Below are 21,164 nucleotides of genomic sequence, written 5' to 3'. Positions count from 1 at the left end.
ATATTAATATTAATTTATCAGTACTGGATCATTAAACATACCAAACAAGATGTTAAAAATACAGTAAGCTGTGTGTAGGGCAAGGGGTAAACATGTAGGAACTCTCTATGTGATCAGCTTAATTTTTCTGTAAATCTAAAACTTATTTTTTATTTTTATTTTTTAAAGATTTTATTTATTTGACACAGAGAGAGAGCACAAGCAGGGGGAGTAGCAGGCAGAAGGAGAGGGAAACGCAGGCTCCCTGCTAAGCACAGAGCCTCGGGCAGGGCTCCATCCCAGAACCCTGGGATTATGACCTGACCTGAAGGAAGACACTTAACTGACTGAACCACCTATGTGGCCCTGAACATCTTTTTATAAGATAACTGACCATTTGTTTTTCTGTTTTATGTCCTTTGTCTATTTTTTCAGTGAGTTGTTTGCCCTTTCCTTACTGATTTACAAATTCTTTGACTTTAAAACCTTCTATATTTTATCACAGCTTAAAAAATATCTTTGGAATTTCATAACTATCATTTATAATCACTGTACACTATTTCATCAATATACTGTAACTTACTCATTGTTTAAAACCAGTTCTTCTTTTTTTAAATTAACATATAATGTTTTATTTGTATCAGGGGTACAGGTGTGCGATTCATCAGTCTTACACAATTCACAGCACTCACCATAGCACATACCCTCCCAATGTCCATCACCCAGACATGCCATCCCTTCCACCCCACTCTACTCCAGTAACCCTCAGTTTGTTTCCTGAGATTAAGAGTCTCTCTGGTTTTGTCCTGTTTCGTTAAAACCAGATCTTAATAATTTTTTAATATCACAGATATAATTATGAAAATTTGTACATACAGATTTTTCACTATTATGAATTCTTTCCAGTGAACACATTTCTGTAATTAAAAATACTGAATCACAGGTTAAAACCACATTTTTATACTTTTGATAGAAAGGATATTATCAATTTATTCTGCTGGGGCGCTTGGGTGGCTGCATCAGTTAAGTACCTGACTCCTAATTTTGGCTTGGGTCATGATCTCACATAAGATTGAGACCCCATGTTGGGCTCCACAATCAGCATGGAGTCTGCTTGAAATTTCCTCTCCTTCTCCTTCCTCCCACCTGGCTTGTGCACATACACACTCTCTCAAATAAATAAAACCTTTAAAAAAAATTTATATTGGGGTGCCTGGGTGGCTCAGCTGATTGTCTGCCTCGACTCAGGTCATGATCCCAGGGTCCTGGGATCGAGCCCCGCATCGGGCTCCTTACTCAGTGGGGAGCCTCCTTTTCCCTCTCCCTCTGCCTGCTGCTCCCCCTGCTTGTGCTGTCAAATGAATAAAATATATATATATAAAAAAAGAACAAGGCCATCAGTGATATATTAAAATTCTAGATTCACTGCATCGTCACAAGCGCTAAATATTGTAATATTTAAACACATATGCTAATTTCGTAACATAAAATTTCACTTTTATTTACTTGTAGTTTTCATTACCTATTAGTGAAAACCAACACTTTTTTTTTTTTTTAAAGATTTTATTTGTTTATTTGACAGACAGAGATCACAAGTAGGCAGAGAGGCAGACAGAGAGAGGGAGGAAGCAGGCTTCCGGCTGAGCAGAGAGCCCGATGTGGGGCTCGATTCCAGGACCTGGGATCATGACCTAAGCCGAAGGCAGAGGCTTTAACCCACTGAGCCACCCAGGTGCCCCAAACCAACACTTTCTATATATTTACTGGTTTTGTTTTCCTTGAGAAATTTTGGTTTATACTCTTTGCTCATTAATCTAAAAGGACATAGGATTATTTTCTTCGATCACAACAACGGAACAATACAGATATTTTAATAATAAATGAGCCTTTTGTTGTCTGCATTTGTGGCAAATATATTTTAGATTCTACTGGTTTCCATTTACTTATTTATTTATTTTATTTGGTTTCCTTTAAATTTAGTTATGTATCTGTGACCTACAGAAAACTCAATTTTTATGCAGTAAATCTAACAATTTTTTGGGGTGAACTATTCTTTCATTTCTAAACTTAGACAATTACACTGTTAGTAGTTTGAAAATTATACTTCCTTTGTATTTTTCTACAATTCAATGATTTATGTTTAACTTATTAATCTCACTAAATTTTAATTTGTTAACATAATAGCTATCATTTACTGAGTACTTACTATGTAACAGTTATTATTCTACACTCTGCTTACAGATGTAAATTTATTTCATCTTTATACCTATCTTGTATAGGTTAGTTATTTTTAGAATACCAATTTCAAAGATGAGAAAACTAAAGCCTATTATGGTTAAGTAATTCAGCTAGATTCCTACAGGTAGTTATCTGGCAGAGCCTGGGTCTTAAGCAGAACTGTCTGACTCCAGAGCCTGTGCTTCCCCTGGAACCCTTAAGGATTTACTTATCCAAGAGAGAGAGAGTGAAAGAGTGAGAGCGGGTGAGGGGCAGAGGGAGAGGAAGAGGGAAAGAATCTCAAGCAGACTACCTGCTGAGAGCAGAGCCCAACATATGGCTCAATCCCATGACTCTGAGATCATATCAAGAGCTGGATGCTTAATTGACTAAGCCACCCAGGTGCCTCTGGAGTCTGTGCTTTTAACCACTACATTATATTGATATGCAAGTTATCTTAATGCCATTCTTTAAAAAAATTTTTTGATTTATTTATCTGAGAGAGAGAGAGATAGTGAGAGACAGCATGAGCAAGGGGAGGAGCAAAGGGAGAGGGAGAAGCAAAGGAAGAAGCAGGCTTCCCGCCAAGCAGAGGGCCCGATGTGGGGCTCAGTCCCAGGACCCTGAGATCATGACCTGAGCCAAAGGCAGCGGCTTAACTGACTAAGCCACCCAGGTGCCCCTCTTAGTGCCATTTTAAAGAAATAATTCTTTAAACATTGTTTTGTGATGCCTCCTTTACTGATTTGTCTTTTTAAAGTAACCCTACAAGGTTTTAAATATAGCAGCTATTAAAATATGTTTTAATGTTTCAAAATTTTAGGATATGTTTTAGCAAAATTTTAAAAGGAACACCAAGTACTCGAGGAAAAATGCAATCTTAAGATATCCTTACCATACACGGGCGTCTTCCCTGGCAGGATGACGATAATGAGCTGTAGCCCAGAGTAGGTGTTCTTGAGATGCCGGAACATGGGCTCCACGCTGTCTGCCCCCTGCGCATATTTACAGAAGCAAGGCTGGCCCTGGATGGGCATCCCTGCATCTTTAGAAATCTTACGCAGCTGGTCCGTGAAACCCCTAGGAGAAGAAATCACTAAAACTAAATCCTTTGTCTAGTCATCCACACCTACAAAGTGGAATGGAAAGTTTGAGAAGTGAATAGAGAATGAAGCAACGATTTGTGTGCTCCGCATATGAAGAGGTCACCAAGGCTTACTGATATTAAAGGAGTGGCTGGTCAGTAATCGATTGTGCAAACTAGGAACACTGCTATATAATAATGTGGCATTGCGTAGTTTACAAAGGGCACTAGTGATAGAGTATGCTGGTTAAGACTTCAGTTCTAGAGTTAGGATGACAGGTTTCAATTCTGGTTCTGTTACCTGATAGCTGTGAAATAGTAAGACAAATTTTTCAGCTCCTCTCATCTGTAAGATGATTACTTCTATTATAGGGCTGGTGTCAATAATAAATGACATAATACATGAACTCAGCAACACCACCCAAGACATGGTAAGAGTTTCATAAATTTAATCTACTGTTGTACATTTTCTAATTTGATCATGATGACATTCATAAGAAGGTGGTAGGTGAATTATTATTCCCATTTAGTAGATCAGGACATAGTTTCAAGGACATTAAATATCTCACCAATGTCAAAAGGTTAGATAAATGGTAGAGTCAGAAGTATGATCTAATCCAAAATTTGTTTCCACAATACTATGTATCTGAAACTAGGATAGCAGCAAAGATTGTATTCCCAGAAAAAATTAAGAATTAAAAAAAATAAAAAGTGAAACCACATTTAAAAACAAATGAGGCAGGTAGTACTTCAATGTACTTTTAGCCACACTAAAAACAACAAAAGACTAATAATTCCATATTTAAACAAAATTCTGCATTTAGCCTAAGATAAGTAATGATGTCATGATTTAACAATCACTTCACTTGTTTTTAAAACAAGAGTAAGGTCTTAAGTCAAGGATCTGAGTTATATTTGAGCAAAAACACTCATTCCCTCAGAGATGAAGCTTGTAGGAATTCCTTTCTTTTCCTTTTCCTTATTAATGTTTAATTCAAAAGGTATGAAGTTGGGTATTTTCAGTCAGCCTGAACAAGAACCATAAGCCAAAAGATTATGAGAGTTCTAGCAAACCATAAATAACAAATGTAAAACGAAAAGAATAACTCTGTGCTTGAGGAACAACTGAGAAACTTATTCGACTCTGGAGGTCGAATAAGATGATCACAGCATTGTAGTAAACTGTCTTTATGACAGTTTACTTGAAAGCAGGGAATGAAAACTTTGGGGAAAAAGTGTGTATTAGGGACGCCTGGGTGGCTCAGTTGGTTAAGCAGCTGCCTTCGGCTCAGGTCCTGCATAGGGCTCCTTGCTCAGTGGGGAGCCTGCTTCTCCCTCTGCCTCTGCCTGCCACTCTGTCTGCCTGTGCTCACTCTCTCTGACAAATAAACAAACGAAATCTTTAATTTAAAAAAAATGTGTATTAAGTGAACCTTAAGATATACATTTAGAAATTTGGAGCTAATAAAAAAAGTAAACAGAATCAAATAAAAAAAATCTTATTATTTCTCATACGAAGAAGGTAAGGCAAACTCTGAACTGGCCTTGTTGGTAAACTGGCCTCTATTTCTTTGAAGAACTATTCATTAGGGGTATATTTTTAGGATCTTATTAGTGGAGATTTAAATTAGACAATAATCATTTTCTTAAGAAAATTAGATTTTAGAGGAGAGGTAAATTTACAGATAAACAGAACAACTGTATTTCACAGAGAAAGTGACAAGAGCAAAGAGAGAAAATACTGATGAACTAGTATGTTTCGAGTTAAGACATTATTTCTAGCATCACAATCACAGAAGATTGGGTATTATTTAGAGAAGCAGGGATAGGAAGGAGGCATTTTCAGTAAAGAGCAGCATGATCAAAAAGAGAAAATAAAAATAAAAATAAAAAAAGTGCCAGGGAGATATAGGGAATACAGTGCTTCAGTTTCTTTGTCCAGAATATGGGAAAATAGAGAAGGGGCTTAAGAGGCAGGTGAAAGATTTTCAATGTCCTACTAGTTTTTATTGTTATTCTTTGTTAAGAAAATCCTGAAAGTTTTAGGGGGGCTGTAGTCACAAATGGAGGTGGTACTCTTTCATGACAGCATTGTTCCTCAAACAAGAATGACAGCAGAAGCCTTCGAGACTGCCAAGGTCTCAAAGACCTGAGGGTCCCAAGGAGGGAAGAGCCAGAAGAAGAAAAGCCAAAGTGATAAAAAGAAACCAGAAGGGCAAGAATGGAGAGAATGTAAAGAAATAGTCAACTGTATTTAATGTTGCACAAATTTTGAGAAAAATAATGGCTGAGGAAAGACCATTAGAATTTATAATCGATTGGAGATCTTCCAGAAACTAGTTTCAGAAGAGCACTAGGATTTCATTTTTTTAAAAGATTTTTATTTATTTATTTGACAGAGAGAGAGAGATCACAAAGAGGCAGAGGCAGGCAGAGAGAGGGGGAAAACAAGCTCCCTGCCTAGCAGACAGCCAGACGGGGAGCCTGATCCTAGGACCTTGAGACACTGAGCCGGGCAGAAGGCAGAGGCCTAACCCACTAAGCCACCCAGGTGCCCCAGCACTAGGATTTCTAAGATGGTGAGAAAATAGAAGGCTGGAAGCATTTATTTCAATTAGGTAAATTGAAAATTGATGAATTTTTGTTTTAATTTGAACAGAAGATTATTGAGCACTTATATGCTGAGGAAAAGAATCTGGGGAACAGGGAAAGTGGTAGAGATGGAGGCCAAATTTTCAGAAGTAAGTAAGTGAAAACGAAGAGTCAATCTTTTAAGGACCTCAACTGAGAAATAAGGACCTTCTTTAACCCTCACTTAAGAGATAGGTACTGTTATCTCTAAAAAGGTGAAAACTGAAGCATAATGAAATTATATCAATTATTCATGGTAATAAAGCTACAAATTGGTAAGGCTGGGAATTAAACCTAACCTATTTGCCATAAAAAGCCAATGATGCTCCTGTACCACATAAGCTAGACTGTTAGGATGCCTAGGAGAATGCATCAATGATTTTACCGACTAACAAATTCAGAATTCTCCATCAAACTATTGAGAAGAAACATTTTCAAAGTTTCAGTGATTAAATATATTCCCTATTGAGACAACACTGGTTAGAACATTAGCTGAGTTGTTTAAAATCGAAACATAAAACTGAAACACAAAAAGTTCCCCAAACCAAACTAATGACACGCCTTACTTCAGTATTTCTTCTCTGCACTGTCTCTGTGTGGCAAAACAAGCTATAGCCCACATTTTTATCTCAACTCCTGTGTGAAACTGCTTCCCCCGCATGTCCCACACTCCATGGCTTGGTGTGGCTACTGTCCGATTCTACAGAAAAAGGAGAAAGAGAAATAAGGCAAAAAAGAAGAAAACACTTAATATACAATTTACTTCACTGAGCTGATAAAGCATTTCAAATTGCAGAATTGATAAATATCTGATAATCATGTAAAATGCTGCTCTAAATCAGTATTAGTTATATTTTTTAATCATATAAACCCCAAACTATAAACTTAAGCAAAAATACCTTGAAACAAAAAAGTACTGTTGGAGCAAAAAAAAAAAAACCAACCCCCCCCCCCCCACAAAAAACAAAACCACAACAAAAAAACACACCACTTTCCGAAACTCAGACTTAGCTAGGATGCTCTTCTCTCTGTAAATAGAAGCTGTATGTTTATATTTAAAAAATTATCAAGAGGTTTTACCCGTCCTCCATACTGCAGCATAGGTGCTGGAAGTACACGTCCGGTTACATGGGCCATTTCATCCCGAACTTTGAATTGAAACTCCTGAACAAATGGATCTGTTTCATAATTTGCACTTCTTACCTAACAGAAAAAATCGTAGTTACTTTCAGAACTTCCCCCAAGTCCCCGCTTCGTTCATTAGAAACCAAGTCCCCGCTTCGTTCATTAGAAGCCTCTGTTTTCTTTTCTTCACTATGTCCACAATGTTTTGGATCTAGTCAATGATGCCCTAAGTATAGGATGAGAAATCTTAATCTGGGATGACAGATCATGAATGGACCACAGGAAATTTGTGAACCTCCTGGTAATTTACAGAAATTTAAATGTATTAGGCTGAAAAATAAGAAATTTCAATTATTTGCAATCTATGAAGATGCCAATTCTACATGATTAAATCTAATGCGCTTTGGAGAGGGTGGCCTAGAGATCAAAAGAGGAAGAAATTCCTGACCTAAAAAATGTTAAGGACTTCTAATTAGAAGATCCAGACATATGTTATTAAAATTTATTTTACATAGAGTTTGATAGCAGATATTGATGATCTTAAAGGCTTTTTTCCCCTAATTACTTGATTTACAACTTATATAAAATTACTTGAATATTTTCAGATAAAAAGTACCATATTATAAAATTATTCAATACAATACACTTGAGACAGTTAAGAAAGCCAATATGATACAGATGATAATTTTTACATGATATATCCACAGTTACAAAGATAAAAAAGATTTTTTTTAATTTAAATTTTGTTAGTTAACATACAGTGCAATACTGGTTGATAAAGAATTTTGGGATGCCTGGAGAGCTGACTCGCTCAAGCGTCTGCCTTCAGCTCTGGTCATGATCCCAGTGTCCTAGGATCAAGTCCCACCTCAGGCTCCTTGCTCTGCTTCTCCCTCTGCCTGCCTCTCCCCTCTGCTTGTGGTCTCTTTCACGCTCTCTGACAAATAAGTAAAATCTTTAAAAAAAAAAAAAAATTTAATTCAGTATAGACTTGGACCTCAGAATATAATTCATGTTTATACCATGCTATAGTAACTGTGTTTTTCAAAACATATTTACTCAGTTTCAGAGTAAAAGTCAAATGAGGTTACTAAATGAAGGTGGTGTTCAAGTGTTTGAGGAACAAACCATTAAAAAAAACCCTATGTAATCTAAATATTTAAAAAGAATCTTCCCACAATAAGCAGAAGTGGTTGTTTAAGGTTAGGCACTAATGTTTCTTTAAATGCCATTCATTTCTGGTGTGTTTTAGTGTATCTTCATAGTAAGGTTACAAAGAGTAACAACTACTATAAATAAAAACTTGTTGTATGATGTGCTTGGTGTTAAGTTTTATAATTAATTTCTCCACAACAACCTTGTAACTATAAAAGGAGGTCTGTTATAATCTCTACAGAGGATAAGTCTAAAATTTAATAAAGTTAAATGACTGGCCTAAAAACCATCTAGCTAAGCAAGTGACACAGAAACTGAAACCGTGTATGTTCTGATTCTAGAGTTCCTACTCAATCACTGCACTAGTCTTCTGGATGCTGTAATTGCAATAATGTAACAGTAACAGTAAGTAAGTGAAGAAGATAGACTTTGGACCCAGAGCTGTTAAGATTCCAAAGCCTATGCTTTTAGCCATGGTACAATATTACCTCTTTGGAAGAAAAGTTAGAATAAACTGAGTTAGAACTAATTACTGAAATTTTAGAGATAGTGAGAGGTTTAGCCTCTTAAATGTCTTAAAATCCCATCATAATAGATCAGAAAAAAATCCATCATGAAAACCAACCTACATTCTCCTAATTAAGTATCATATAATAATTTTTACTCTTTATAAAACCATTTTGGAAAAAAGTCTCTTTTTCCCTGTAATTGGCTTACAAAATGAAAGGGCCAGTTTTTTTTTTTTTTTTTTTAAAGATTTTATTTATTTGACAGAGAGAAATCACAAGTAGACGGAGAGGCAGGCAGAGAGAGAGAGGGAAGCAGGCTCCCTGCTGAGCAGAGAGCCCGATGCGGAACTCGATCCCAGGACCCTGAGATCATGACATGAGCCGAAGACGGCGGCTTAACCCACTGAGCCACCCAGGCGCCCGAAAGGGCCAGTTTTATAATCCTTTTATAACAATCTTCACTATTACCCAAAGTAATATTCCTATTTCTAGACTTTTTTCTCTTCACTTGCATAATACAAAGGGTATTCAAAATGACTGGAGCAGTCTCATATTTCTTTATTCATCCTATACAGTTACCAGTCTGATGAAGGCGGCTAAACAATTGTACTGAGGGTTAAGACTCACCATTGCTAGTCATAATACACTGGCTTTTTTTCCTTCGCCCTTTCTCTTTTAGGTGGGAGGTAATGAAGTTCAGTTCACTAAACTGAAACATTGGTTCTGAGAGCAGCTGCTCTAGATTTAATTAAAGAGCTCTAGGTTAAATTACAAGGATCTAATGGCTCTCATAGAACACTTTAAGGGTTACCCCTAGAACACCACTAGATGACTTCAACTTCCATGATCCCTTTTAAATCTGACAGTCTGTGAAATGGTTACGAGCTGATAAGGACATGGCTCTTTAGTTGTACCTCACCCCAACTTACTTTCTTTCTTTCTTTATTCATTCATTCATTCATTCATTCATTTATTTATTTATTTATTTATTTGAGAGAGAGAGAGAGAGAGAGAACAAATGGGGGAAGAAGCAGAGAGAGGAGAAGCCAACTACTTGCTGAGCAGGGAGCCTGACTCTGGGCTCCACCCCAGGACCCTAGGATCATGACCTGAGCCGGAGGCAGATGCTTAACACTGAGCAACCCAGGAGCCCCCACCCTAAAATATTTTTAATTCCCATTTCTAGAGTCGAGTACTAACCAATCTGCTAATTTCCTCTTGTCTATCTGGCGCAGATCTTGCTGTTGCCTTGATCATTGTGGAAGTCTGATTGTCTGTTAACTTCTTGATACATCGTTGCCCTGCCACAATATTACAGACCTACAAACAGAAAAAAGTTTTTTTAACTCTCACTGCCAATTACATGCAAAATTAAAATTTTAAAATCTATCACTAAACTTCTTTTTAATATTATGTTAAATAAAATAGTAAACAATACTGTTTTACAGTATGATTATTAACAAGATAAAATGTACACTGGATAAAAAGGCTGAAAAGAAGTGTACCAAAATGTTAACAGTAGTTACTGTAGAGCGGTAGGATTATGGATGAAATTTTCCATATTATTTCATTATTAAAATTTTAAAATAAAGTAAAATTTAGAAACAGTTCAATCTCCAAAATAAATGTGAGAGCATGAAGTTATATGCCATAAAAAACCCCCAAAGAAAAAATGAACAAGGTGATATTAAAAAACAGCCTAAACACATTACTTCTAGTGGCAGGTAGGTATGTTTCTGTTCCTGCCCCACTTGCAGACAAGGAAGGTGTGGGTACTTCAGCTGAAGAGTATACTTTTCTCTGAAATACTGTGCTACTGTTCTCTCCACAGTTTGACCGTTTTCTAACTGTAAAGGAAAGCTGGGAAAAAAAAAAAAGTACACATTAACAACTCTCATCTCATTATGGTGAGCAAAACTCCCAAACCACTAACTAGACCAAGCTGCCTCACATCAATCTCTGCTCTGACAAACACCAGCTTTTCTTACGTTTGATGACTGGCAGGCCTTCTTGTTACATTACAAACACGGTATTTCCGTCTCATTGTTCCACAATGAGTCACTTCAACCTTCAGACCTGTTCCCAACAAGAAAAAATGAGGTTGAGTATACATGTTGAGTATTTCTAAAGCCTATTCACTACTATACAAACTCAAATTCTAAACAGAAAATCTGTGATATAGGCAATATGATATTAATAAAGGATTTTATAAATAACATTGCTAGTAAAGATTACAATATTGATAGATCTAACTCCAAACATTTTCCCCTATCTTATCAAGCTCTACACATTAAAAAACAGAAGCATAAAATTTGCAAAGCCTAAAGAACAAGGGGCAAAGTTCCCCATTAATTAGAAAAAAAAACCAAACAAACCAACCCTGTTTATAATAAATTTAGGTACTTATGCTGGGAGAAGAAAGGAGGAATAAAAGAGGAGTTGTAATAATTCTCAACATACTCTATAATTTTCAAAGTATGCCAGTCATCACATAGTGACTGAAGATTAGAACTTCATGGATCTCAAGAAGGAAGTCCTTCAAAGATTTTTAAAGTAGGAAGAAAAAAAATTCCAGGTCCCTTTAACAGAAGGAGAGTGACAATTTATCTGAAGTGTACGAGAGTGACACAGCTGATATTGACTTATCAGAAATTAAATGCAACCAAAATAATTTAGAGCACCCTATCTTCTTATCACTGACCCCTTTGAGAATCTGATGAAAGCAATAAACTCTCAGAAAATTGCATAAACACATAATTTAGCTTATGATTTTAGATGTTCCTGGATCCTTGCAGTTAGTTCATCTATGGACCACAGGAGTTTGAAGATCCCAGGCCTTCTTTAGAAAGTGAAGCAATGGTTTTTTTAAGCCACTGGTGAAATTCTCTGGGATTAATTTTCTTAAGCAGTGCTGTCCAATAGAACTTTCTGAGATGATGGGATGTTCTACGTCTGGCACATTAAATGTGGGTAGTGTAACTAAGAAAGTGAACATTTATTTTAATTTAATTAACTTAAATAGCTACATGCGGCTGGTGCTATGGTATTTGAGTGCCATCTTGGAGCTACCTACAGAAGAGTTAACAAACTGTGGCCACCACTTATAGCAACTCTATTACTATAGCCTAGATTCCTAAGGCAGAAAATCTAGAAAGGGGTAGATGAAAGACAACTTTTAGTTTCCTGATAGTATTGATGGTATTACTTTTGTATTATTTCCCTGTTACATTTGTGGTTCCTATTGTGCAGTGGTTCTCAACCACATGCAATTTTGCCCTCCAGGGAACCTCTGGTAATGTCTGAAGATAGTTTTAATTATTAGGAATGGGGTGTGTTACTGGCATCTAATGGATGCTAGATTTAGGGATTTTTGGATCCAGGGATGCTAAATATCCTACAATGCATGGGACAGGATGACCTCCACTCCAGACCACAACAAAGAATTATCCAGCCCAAAATATCAATACTGGCCAGGCTGAGAAATCCTGCAACAGTGTTATTTATTTTCCTATCTAATTATTAACTGCAGTATCAAACACAAAGTTCACTCATAGTAATATTTTCTTCTAATGTATCAGCACAAATTAAGATGTTAAATGGACATAGTGTCATTGTACCAAATTGGTATGGATTTTTCTTGAGAAGTACTCCTAACTCAATCAGTGGTAAGTAGTTTTTATTGGTAATTACCTTTATAAAACTAAAATTTCAGATTAGAGCATATACTATGCCTTTATATTATAAAGAAGACTAGAAAATATTATCTAAAGAAGGTCTCGTAAGAAGGAAATGTGAAGGAAGCAATATGAAGTAACAACATGAAGCAGCATGTAAATAATATTATGTTCTGAAATACTATGTTTTAGAAAATTTTTTCTGTTATCTACACCACTTAGCTATTTTCTACTAGTTTTCCCCTGAATTACAGAAGTTATTTTAAGATTCTAATAGCCTACTAAGAAAGGTTTTACCAAAAATAAATTGGTTCTTTTATAAACATATGGTACTTCTGCCATACACTTGTCCCAATATTTGTTTAACCATGATGAATAATTGTACAAAGGAACACCCTGAAGTTACTGTTAAATATTTAGATAAAAGTTCAACTAGAACCAAATAAATGCTAAGGAAATCTATTCATTATAGCACACTTTGTATCATTATTTAACAGTTATCATCAAATTCTTTATGCTGGCTAAAAATTAAGCCCAAATATATAGCACAGAATACATAACTCTGATTCTCTTGAATTTCCATGGTAGGGTTATATGATGTATGTTAAAGAACTCTCTTTTAAAAAACAACAACAAAAACCCCCCAAAAAGTCAACAAAGTCTTTTGGACTTTGAATGGAGGGGAAAAAAAAATAATCAGTTGGCCAGTTAGATCCAACTCAGAATTTTCTACCCCAAATCTAGGGTCTTAGGTGCCTAAGGATTTGACCCAACCCAGGGGTTAGCAAAAATTTAAAAAAATGGACTAGATAATTCTCTGCCCAGTCCCTCCCAAAGCCCTCCATCCAACCAAAAAAATTTTGGCTTTAATAAATCAAATATTTAACCTATAAACTTGGCTTTACCTTCACTATAACATCAACTTTATAATGCTTTCTAGTCATTTTTTCAGTCATTTCTTTGGGCCCCTGAGCAGTTGAAGTTAAGATCGAGTCCATGCTCTTCGGGCAGCAGTTGCATCCTTGTTCTGTACATCTTGTATTTTCTGTGATAGAGTGGTGATATGAGTTGATTGCATAGTTACCGCAAAATAATGTAAGTGACTTCATGATATCAGAGGTGGTAACTAAGCAGCAACTCCACTGGAAACCATGGCATTTTGATGATCACACATTAATGGTGGGTAATGCACTAACCTCTTGACAATGCTAACTGTGCAGTTAATACAGATTATGAAAGGACAATGGTATGGTTGCAATACACTATATATAACACTTTATTATTTTGGCATTTAAGTAACTTTAGATAAATGGATGCTCATTTTCAAAGCAGGAAGGATTTTCCTTTTAAATGTTTCATTAACAATGACTATCTCTCTCCTAGGTATTGAATGAATGATTATTGGAGCAAGCAGGATGCATTGAGCTATTCTAACTCATTCGGGGAACTGAAAGATGTTCAGTGAACAAACTTCAATGTTTCATTCAAACCAGAAGCTGAAAATTATTTGCAACAGTTAAAATCTTAAATAAAAAAATAACTATTTCTGACTATTTAAGATTTGACATTTTTATAAACAGAATTTATACTATTAATTCTAATTAGAGAATATCTAATTCTTCTTCATGCCTAAATAAAGAACTAAATACAGTGGAGTCACATCTTACTTGAGCAACAGGTTCTAACTTTGAACAAGACAAGAATTTTATACAATCAAAATTACTCTTGAAAAATTCCTTAAATTACTGATAAAGTACAGTATTTATGGGTTTACATATGAAATGGTAAATGTGTATTTAAGTGTATATAGAAATGTACATTTATATAAAGATGAAATAAACACAATACAAATTTTAGAACACTATTAAAGTATTTTTCTTTTTCTCTCTAGAAGACTATGTAGAGATGAATTTATGTTAGTAAAATATACATAGGATGCAACACCACTGTACAGATCTTAGCTACTATTTAATATAGGCAACGTCAATGAACAACTATATAATGTACACAAAACAACGAAGTTCCAACTCCAAAATAACACATGAAACAGGCTAGCCCTGTATCCATAAAGTTTCAAAGGAATAAAATATTCAATCGTTTCAGAAAAATAAGGAAGTCACTATTTTAGAATATGTTAAAACAATGACCCCAGCTCTGATAAAACAATGTTTTTGGAGTAACTTTTAACAGTATTATAGAAACATTTTCCCATGAGATATTCTTCTTATACCTTTGGCTACTAACAGAAAGTATTAATGAAAAATTAGCTGGTATCAATATTAACTTCATTACTTGGCACTTCTTTCATTCAAACACTAAGATGTAATGGCAATGAATTTAATGTAACATTTTATAATCTATATTTTCACAGATGATGTTACATGGATAGACTTTAAAAAATATTTTTTCAATAAAAGTTTGTTACATTCATGCATTTTATTGTTAAGTTGTTCCAAATGCTAATTATTTCACCTTTTATCTCTTTGGTGAATTTTACCCGATGAGAATCAGTCAGAGGTCTTGGCTGCTCATCAATATTATGAATGTCAAGAACTTCACACATGAACTGAATTACAGGTTGTGCTTTGTAGAAGGCAGTGGCAGAAACTAAAAAGAAAAACAAAAAATAGTATGAGTTAATGTTTCCATAAGAAAATTCAGAAAATTGCATTCAGTTTCCATGATAATTAACTAATTATAGAATTATAATTATTCTTTATGCATACTTATATATATAAAGAAGCACTACTGAATTGAGCAGTTTCAATTTAATGGCTGTCTGACTGGAAGACACAAGAAAAGCCAAGTCCTACAGTTTTTATAATCTAGCTTTCTTCATGGGTAAGTGAATAATACCATTCTCTGCTACATATACCCAGAGAAGTGTTCTGGGTATGAGATAAGGCCTTGTAAGGGGACAAACGCCAGAGCCCTTAAGATGAAAAAGTTAGATATTGCTTCTTAAAGCTTCCTATGCCACCCTGGCTTAATCTATTCTAGTGAAAGCTTTCCCTGTCTTGTACAGATGTGAGAAGACAGTGGTATTACATGTTGTTGGTCCTAATCTGAACTACAGGAAGTAATAAATAAAGAGTATCTGCCCAATGTCATCTAGCTGTCTGGTTCTCTAATAGTCAACCACCACAATTTATTAATCTTGGGCTTCAGAACTGGAAGAGCTTCACCAATGGTTAGTAGAACACCATCATTCATTTCTTTCTTTCTTTCTTTCTTTTTTTTTAAGATTTTATTTATTTGTTAGAGAAAGAGAGCAAGAGAGTGAGCTCAGGCAGATAGAGTCCACAGGCAGAGGCAGAGGGAGGGGCAGGCTCCCCACTGAGCAAGAAGCCTGATGTGGGACTCGATCCCAGGACACTGGGATCATGACCTGAGCCAAAGGCAGCTGCTCAACCAATGTTGCCACCCAGGCATCCCTATCGCTCATTTCTTAAACACATACTTAACTGGGGGCCATTATGTGCCATAAAGGTATTGGGGATACAGTGAAAATCAAAACCAAAACAGACAAGAAGCTACACACTATCACATTATATTTCTGCTTAAAAAAAAAAAACAAAAAAAAAGTCTTTTGCTGCTAAGTATAAACATTTAATGTGGTGCTCTTTCTTTCCCTCTCCTTGGTTTAAGGATTAAATGTCCTCCATAAAATGTCCCTCACCTCTGGGAGGATGTTTATCAAGGCTTTAACAGTAGTTACCTCAGGATAAATGTGGGAGGTAAAGCTATTATGCATGTTATTTTCTTTTTAATTTTGTATCTTCATTATTATAGTGAGCATATAGTACTTTTTCCTTTACTCCAGACTATATGAATGATGTCTCCTCATAAAAAATGCAGATATACAGAATAAAGATTTCCTCCCAACTCAACTTTCCCCTCTCCACGTATCTTTAAGAAATAACCATTATTGGGGCGCCTGAGTGGCTCAGTAGGTTAAAACCTCTGCCTTTGGCCCAGGTCATGATATCAGAGTCTTTGGATGGAGCCCTGCATCAGGCTCTCTCCTCAGCAGGGAGTCTGCTTCCCTTCCTCTCTCTCTGCCTGCCTCTCTGCCTACCTGTGATCTCAATCTGTCAAATAAATAAACGAAATCTTAAAAAAAAAAAAAAAAAAAAAAGAAAAAGAAATAACCATTATTAGGGGGTGCCTGGGTGGCTCAGTCGGTTAGGCATCAGCCTTTAGCTCAGGTCATGATCCCAGGGTCCTGGGATCGAGGCCCACATCGGGCTCTCTGCTCTGCAGGGAGCCTGCTTTCCCCTCTCTCTCTGCCTACTTGTGATCTCTCTGTGTCAAATAAATAAATTAAAAATATTAAAAATAATAAAAAAAGAACCATTATTAGTAGTTATGTACATATCCTGGTTTTTTTGATAGGCAAAGATAACAATGTACATGAATTTTTTTTCTTTTTAAATTAAGCGCTCTACCCAACCTGAGGCTTGAACTCATGACCCTGAGATCAAGAGTTGCATGCTCTGTGACTGAGCCACCCAGATGCCCCCATGCAACTTTCTTTTGACATGAAATCAGATAATAAATGTTCCATGACTCACTTTATTATTTTTTAAATATACAGTATATCTTAGAAATCTTTCCATGTCAGTACGTTTTTTAATGGCCTCATATTATTCCACAGTATTGGTGCATTATTCCTCTTAATAAAAAAGAACACAAATGGTAAAATACTAGGAACACTATTCTGGGCTTTTATTATTTTTTTCTCATATAGATCTTGCAGATAAATTTATGGTATGAAACCACATCATTTTTTTTCACACTTACAGGATAACTCATTACATGAATGTATTTCATGTCCCTAATGATGGATCATTAAATTGGTTCTTAAGATTGCAAAAGTTTTCCAATGGATGCCCTTATATATATTTTATTTGCCTGTGTGTGTGTCTGTATATGTACACATCCTTGAGTACTTCTATAGGTAAGATTTAAGAGAAAACAGTACTCATTGCTAAACTTCTATCCAGATAAACTTTAGAAATTTCTAACTAATTAAAAAAAAAGAGACTGATAAGATTATATTAGCATTCTATTTTTTATTTTTTAAGTTTTATTCAAGTAATCTCTACACCCAAAGTGGGGCTCTAACTCAACATCCTGGGATCAAAAGCTACATGCTCTTCCAACTGACCCAGCCAGGAGCCATAGACTGTATTTGCATTCTAGATATCATATTCAAATCCATAGTGGTTTCAAAAATGTATACATTAGGGGCACCTGGGAGGCACAGTCAGTTAAGTATCCAACTCTGGCTTTTGGCTCAGGTTGTGACCCCGGTGATGTGAGATCAAGCCCCACATTGGTTCCATGCTCAGCAGAGGAGTCTGCTTGAGCTTCTTTCTCCCTCTATCTCTCCCCACTGCAGGCTCACTCTCTCTCTTTCAAATAAATACATCTTTTAGAAAAATGTATACATTATATTATTCTATTAAAAATGTGAGAATATTTTCATGTATTAAAAAAAAGCTGACAGGATACCTATCAAATAAGCACATACTGCTTCTGGGTTAATTTTTAAAGAAGTAAATAGGTAGGGGTGCCTGGGTGGCTCAGTTGTTAAGCATCTGCCTTTGGCTCAGATCATGATCCCAAGGTCCTGGGATCGAGCCTCACACTGGGCTCCCTGCTTAGCAGGACGCCTGCTTTCTCTTTCTCCCACTCCCCCTGCTGTGTTCTCTCTCTCACTGCCTCTCTCTGTCAAATAAATAAATATAATCTTAAAAAAAAGAAGTATATAGGTAAAGGAAAATAAAAATATGGTAAGTAACATGCTTATTTGCCTTTCCTTTAATCCTTCAGGTAAATTTTCTTCACTAAACTGCTATAATACTAGTGTTCACAACTCACGTGTCTTACATCACTGAACTGCAACTAAACAAACATTATCTTTTTTAACATTCTTCAATTATTTTCCCCTACTGTTTATACCACTGTGCTTATCATTTTACTGTTTATTATCTTCTCTATAGAAATGTGGGCATTTCAGATGAAAATTAAAGTTAGTTAAGAAAAAAAGTTCTAGGGCGCCTGGGTGGTTCAGTGGGTTAAGCCGCTGCCTTCGGCTCAGGTCATGATCTCAGGGTCCTGGGATGGAGTCCCGCATCGGGCTCTCTGCTCAGCAGGGAGCCTGCTTCCCTCTCTCTCTCTCTGCCTGCCTCTCTCTCCGTCTACTTGTGATCTTTCTCTGTCAAATAAATAAATAAAATCTTTAAAAAAAAAAAAAAGAAAAAAAGTTCTAAAAGATGGGTTGAAATCAGTGAGTACAGCTGAATTAGGAGTGAATTTCAATTAGCAAAGATCAGCTTCTTTCTGCTGAATCCTTAACATTTTATAAACCTATACATTTATGCACTATTCCTTCTTGCCCTCTCAAAAATAAGCTAGTTTAATTGAAAAGAAATGTTTAACAGTTTAAAAAATCTATTAACAAAACAAACCCCATTAATGTATTAAAGGAAGTAAGCATACAACCATTTCTATAAATGATGGTACTAAAAAAGCATTAAATAAAATTCAATGCCATACCTAATACTTACACTGTATCAGGACTGGAAAAGAGAAAAGTTATCTATCAAAAATCTATAAGGGGTGCCTGGTTGGCTCAGTGGGTTAAAGCCTCTGCCTTCAGCTCAGATTATGATCGGGGTCCTGGGATTGAGCCTTGCATCTGGCTCCCTGCTGAGCAGGGAGCCTACCCCTCCCTCTGCTTGTGCGTGCTCTATCTCTGACAAATAAATAAAATCTTAAAAACAAAACAAAACTATGGTAAATTCAACTTCATTTATTAGGGAGTTCTAGCTAGTGCAGTAATGCAAGTTAGGAAATAAAAGGTAAAAAGACTAGGAAGGGAAAAATTATTCTTGACAATATGACTATCTACACAGAAAACCCAATAAAATCTAAAGACAAATCAGAGAATTAATGAGAGGTCAGCAAGGTTGCTAGACTTAAGATCACTATATGAGGGGTGCCTGGGTGGCTCAGTGGATTAAAGCCTCTGCCTTCGGCTCAGGTCATGATCTCAGTCAGGGTCTGGGATCAAACCCCATGTCGGGCTCTCTGCTAGGCAAGGAGCCTGCTTCCTCCTCTCTCTCTGCCTGCCCCTCTGCCTGCTTGTGATTTCTGTCTGTCAAATAAATAAATAAAATATATTTTTTTAAAAAAGATCACTATATGAAAATAAGTTACATTCTTGTATATATTGGCAATCAGCTTAAAATGTAATTCAAAAAAATACAAGTTAAAATTAAAACAAAAAAACAGTAGGACTTGGGATGAAATTCAAATAAAATACGTATAAGACCTAGAGAAGTAATAGGTATCTTTTTGGGGAAGAAGTAATAGGTATCTTTACTAACGGAAGATATTACAGAAGATTTTAAAAATGGAGCAATATACCCTATTCATGTAAATTATTCCCAAGTTAATCTGCAAATTGAAAGCAATTTCAATCAAAATACTGACAGGATATAAACCCCCTTAACCTCTGGAAATTAAGGAGAAAATCCTAAAATTAACATGAAAAAGCAGCAAAACAAGAATAATCAATTTTTTTTTTTTTTTTTTAGATTTTATTTATTTGTCAGAGAGAGGGAGAGAGAGCGAGCACAGGCAGACAGAATGGCAGGCAGAGGTAGAGGGAGAAGCAGGCTCCCTGCCGAGCAAGGAGCCCGATGTGGGACTCGATCCCAGGACACTGGGATCATGACCTGAGCCGAAGGCAGCTGCTTAACCAACTGAGCCACCCAGGCGTCCCAATCAAGACAATTTTTAAGACTAAGGTCTGTCCTACCTACAAATCATCAAGATTTGTTATAATCCTATTGAAGTCAAGAGACAGTGAGGACAGATTCACAGCATCAGATCAGACTTGAATGCCTACCTCATACCATATATAAATTCCTATTCAGAGAACTAACTATGAAAAGAAAAATAAACATTTAGAAGAAAATATAGAATATCTTTATGATGTTAGAGCTAAGGAAGAATTTCTTAAACAAGATACAAAAATTACAAACAACTGAAAGTATAAGAATTTCTTAAAATACATTAACTATGAAAAACTGTAAGAAAACAAACGAAAGAAAACTGTAGGAAAGAAACCCACAAACAAAGCAAAACAAAAACAAAAGACAATCAAACCCCAGGCTATAGATTGGTAGAGGACATGTGTTGTATCTTTAACAAATAGTTTTGAGAATATGTAATGAGTTCCTACAATCAAGAGAAAACAATAAAAGTGGCAAATGACATCAGCTGGCATTTCATAAAAGAGAAATCTAAATGTCAAAATGTCTAAGTTTTCATGAATTATCTTATGTGTAGTTAATGAAATACACATAACAATGCTGACCTATCATTTTACACCATTCATAATAGGCAAAGATTTTGAAGACCTAGAACACAAACTGACAACAAGCCAATGGAAGAATGAAAGCTCTTAAGGGATATAAAGTGATACAATCAGTTAGAAGAGCAAAGAGTAACATATAATAAATTTGAACATATGATGCTTAATTTTTAGTCCAGCAGTTCCACTATATTGAAATACACTCTAGATTCCCTATTTGCAAAAGGACAGAGGAGTAAGAATGCTTATTTACGATTGTTTTTAATAGTAAAAAGAAGGGAAACCACCAAAATATCGGTTAGTAGAATGGGTAAATTTGTAGTATATGCATATAATTAAAATTGATTAGGCAGGTGTTAGAATTCAGATAAATAAAATTGAGAAATAAAATACAGGTATTA

General features: G+C 35.7%; 1 protein-coding gene across 11 annotated transcripts in view; it reads right to left on the bottom strand.

The window, feature by feature from the left end:
- AGO3 (argonaute RISC catalytic component 3) overlaps positions 1–21,164 on the bottom strand; it is a 128,947-nt gene that overhangs the window by 30,167 nt on the left and 77,616 nt on the right. For all 11 annotated transcript variants that reach the window (XM_004740797.3, XM_045064192.1, XM_045064193.1 and 8 more), the window contains 7 exons: positions 14,847–14,981; positions 10,689–10,776; positions 10,413–10,560; positions 9,901–10,020; positions 6,992–7,114; positions 6,478–6,611; positions 3,092–3,276 (listed from right to left, as the gene is read on the bottom strand). In XM_004740797.3, coding sequence (XP_004740854.1) covers positions 3,092–3,276; positions 6,478–6,611; positions 6,992–7,114; positions 9,901–10,020; positions 10,413–10,560; positions 10,689–10,776; positions 14,847–14,981 — 933 coding nt within the window. The remainder of the gene's footprint in view (positions 1–3,091; positions 3,277–6,477; positions 6,612–6,991; positions 7,115–9,900; positions 10,021–10,412; positions 10,561–10,688; positions 10,777–14,846; positions 14,982–21,164) is intronic.

This window comes from Mustela putorius, unplaced genomic scaffold (assembly GCF_011764305.1).
Source record: "Mustela putorius furo isolate JIRA1106 unplaced genomic scaffold, ASM1176430v1.1 tig00003853_pilon_pilon_pilon, whole genome shotgun sequence".
Classification (NCBI taxonomy): Eukaryota; Metazoa; Chordata; class Mammalia; order Carnivora; family Mustelidae; genus Mustela; species Mustela putorius.
Note: the sequence above shows the minus strand (reverse complement) of the source record. Positions and strands in the feature narration are given on the sequence as shown.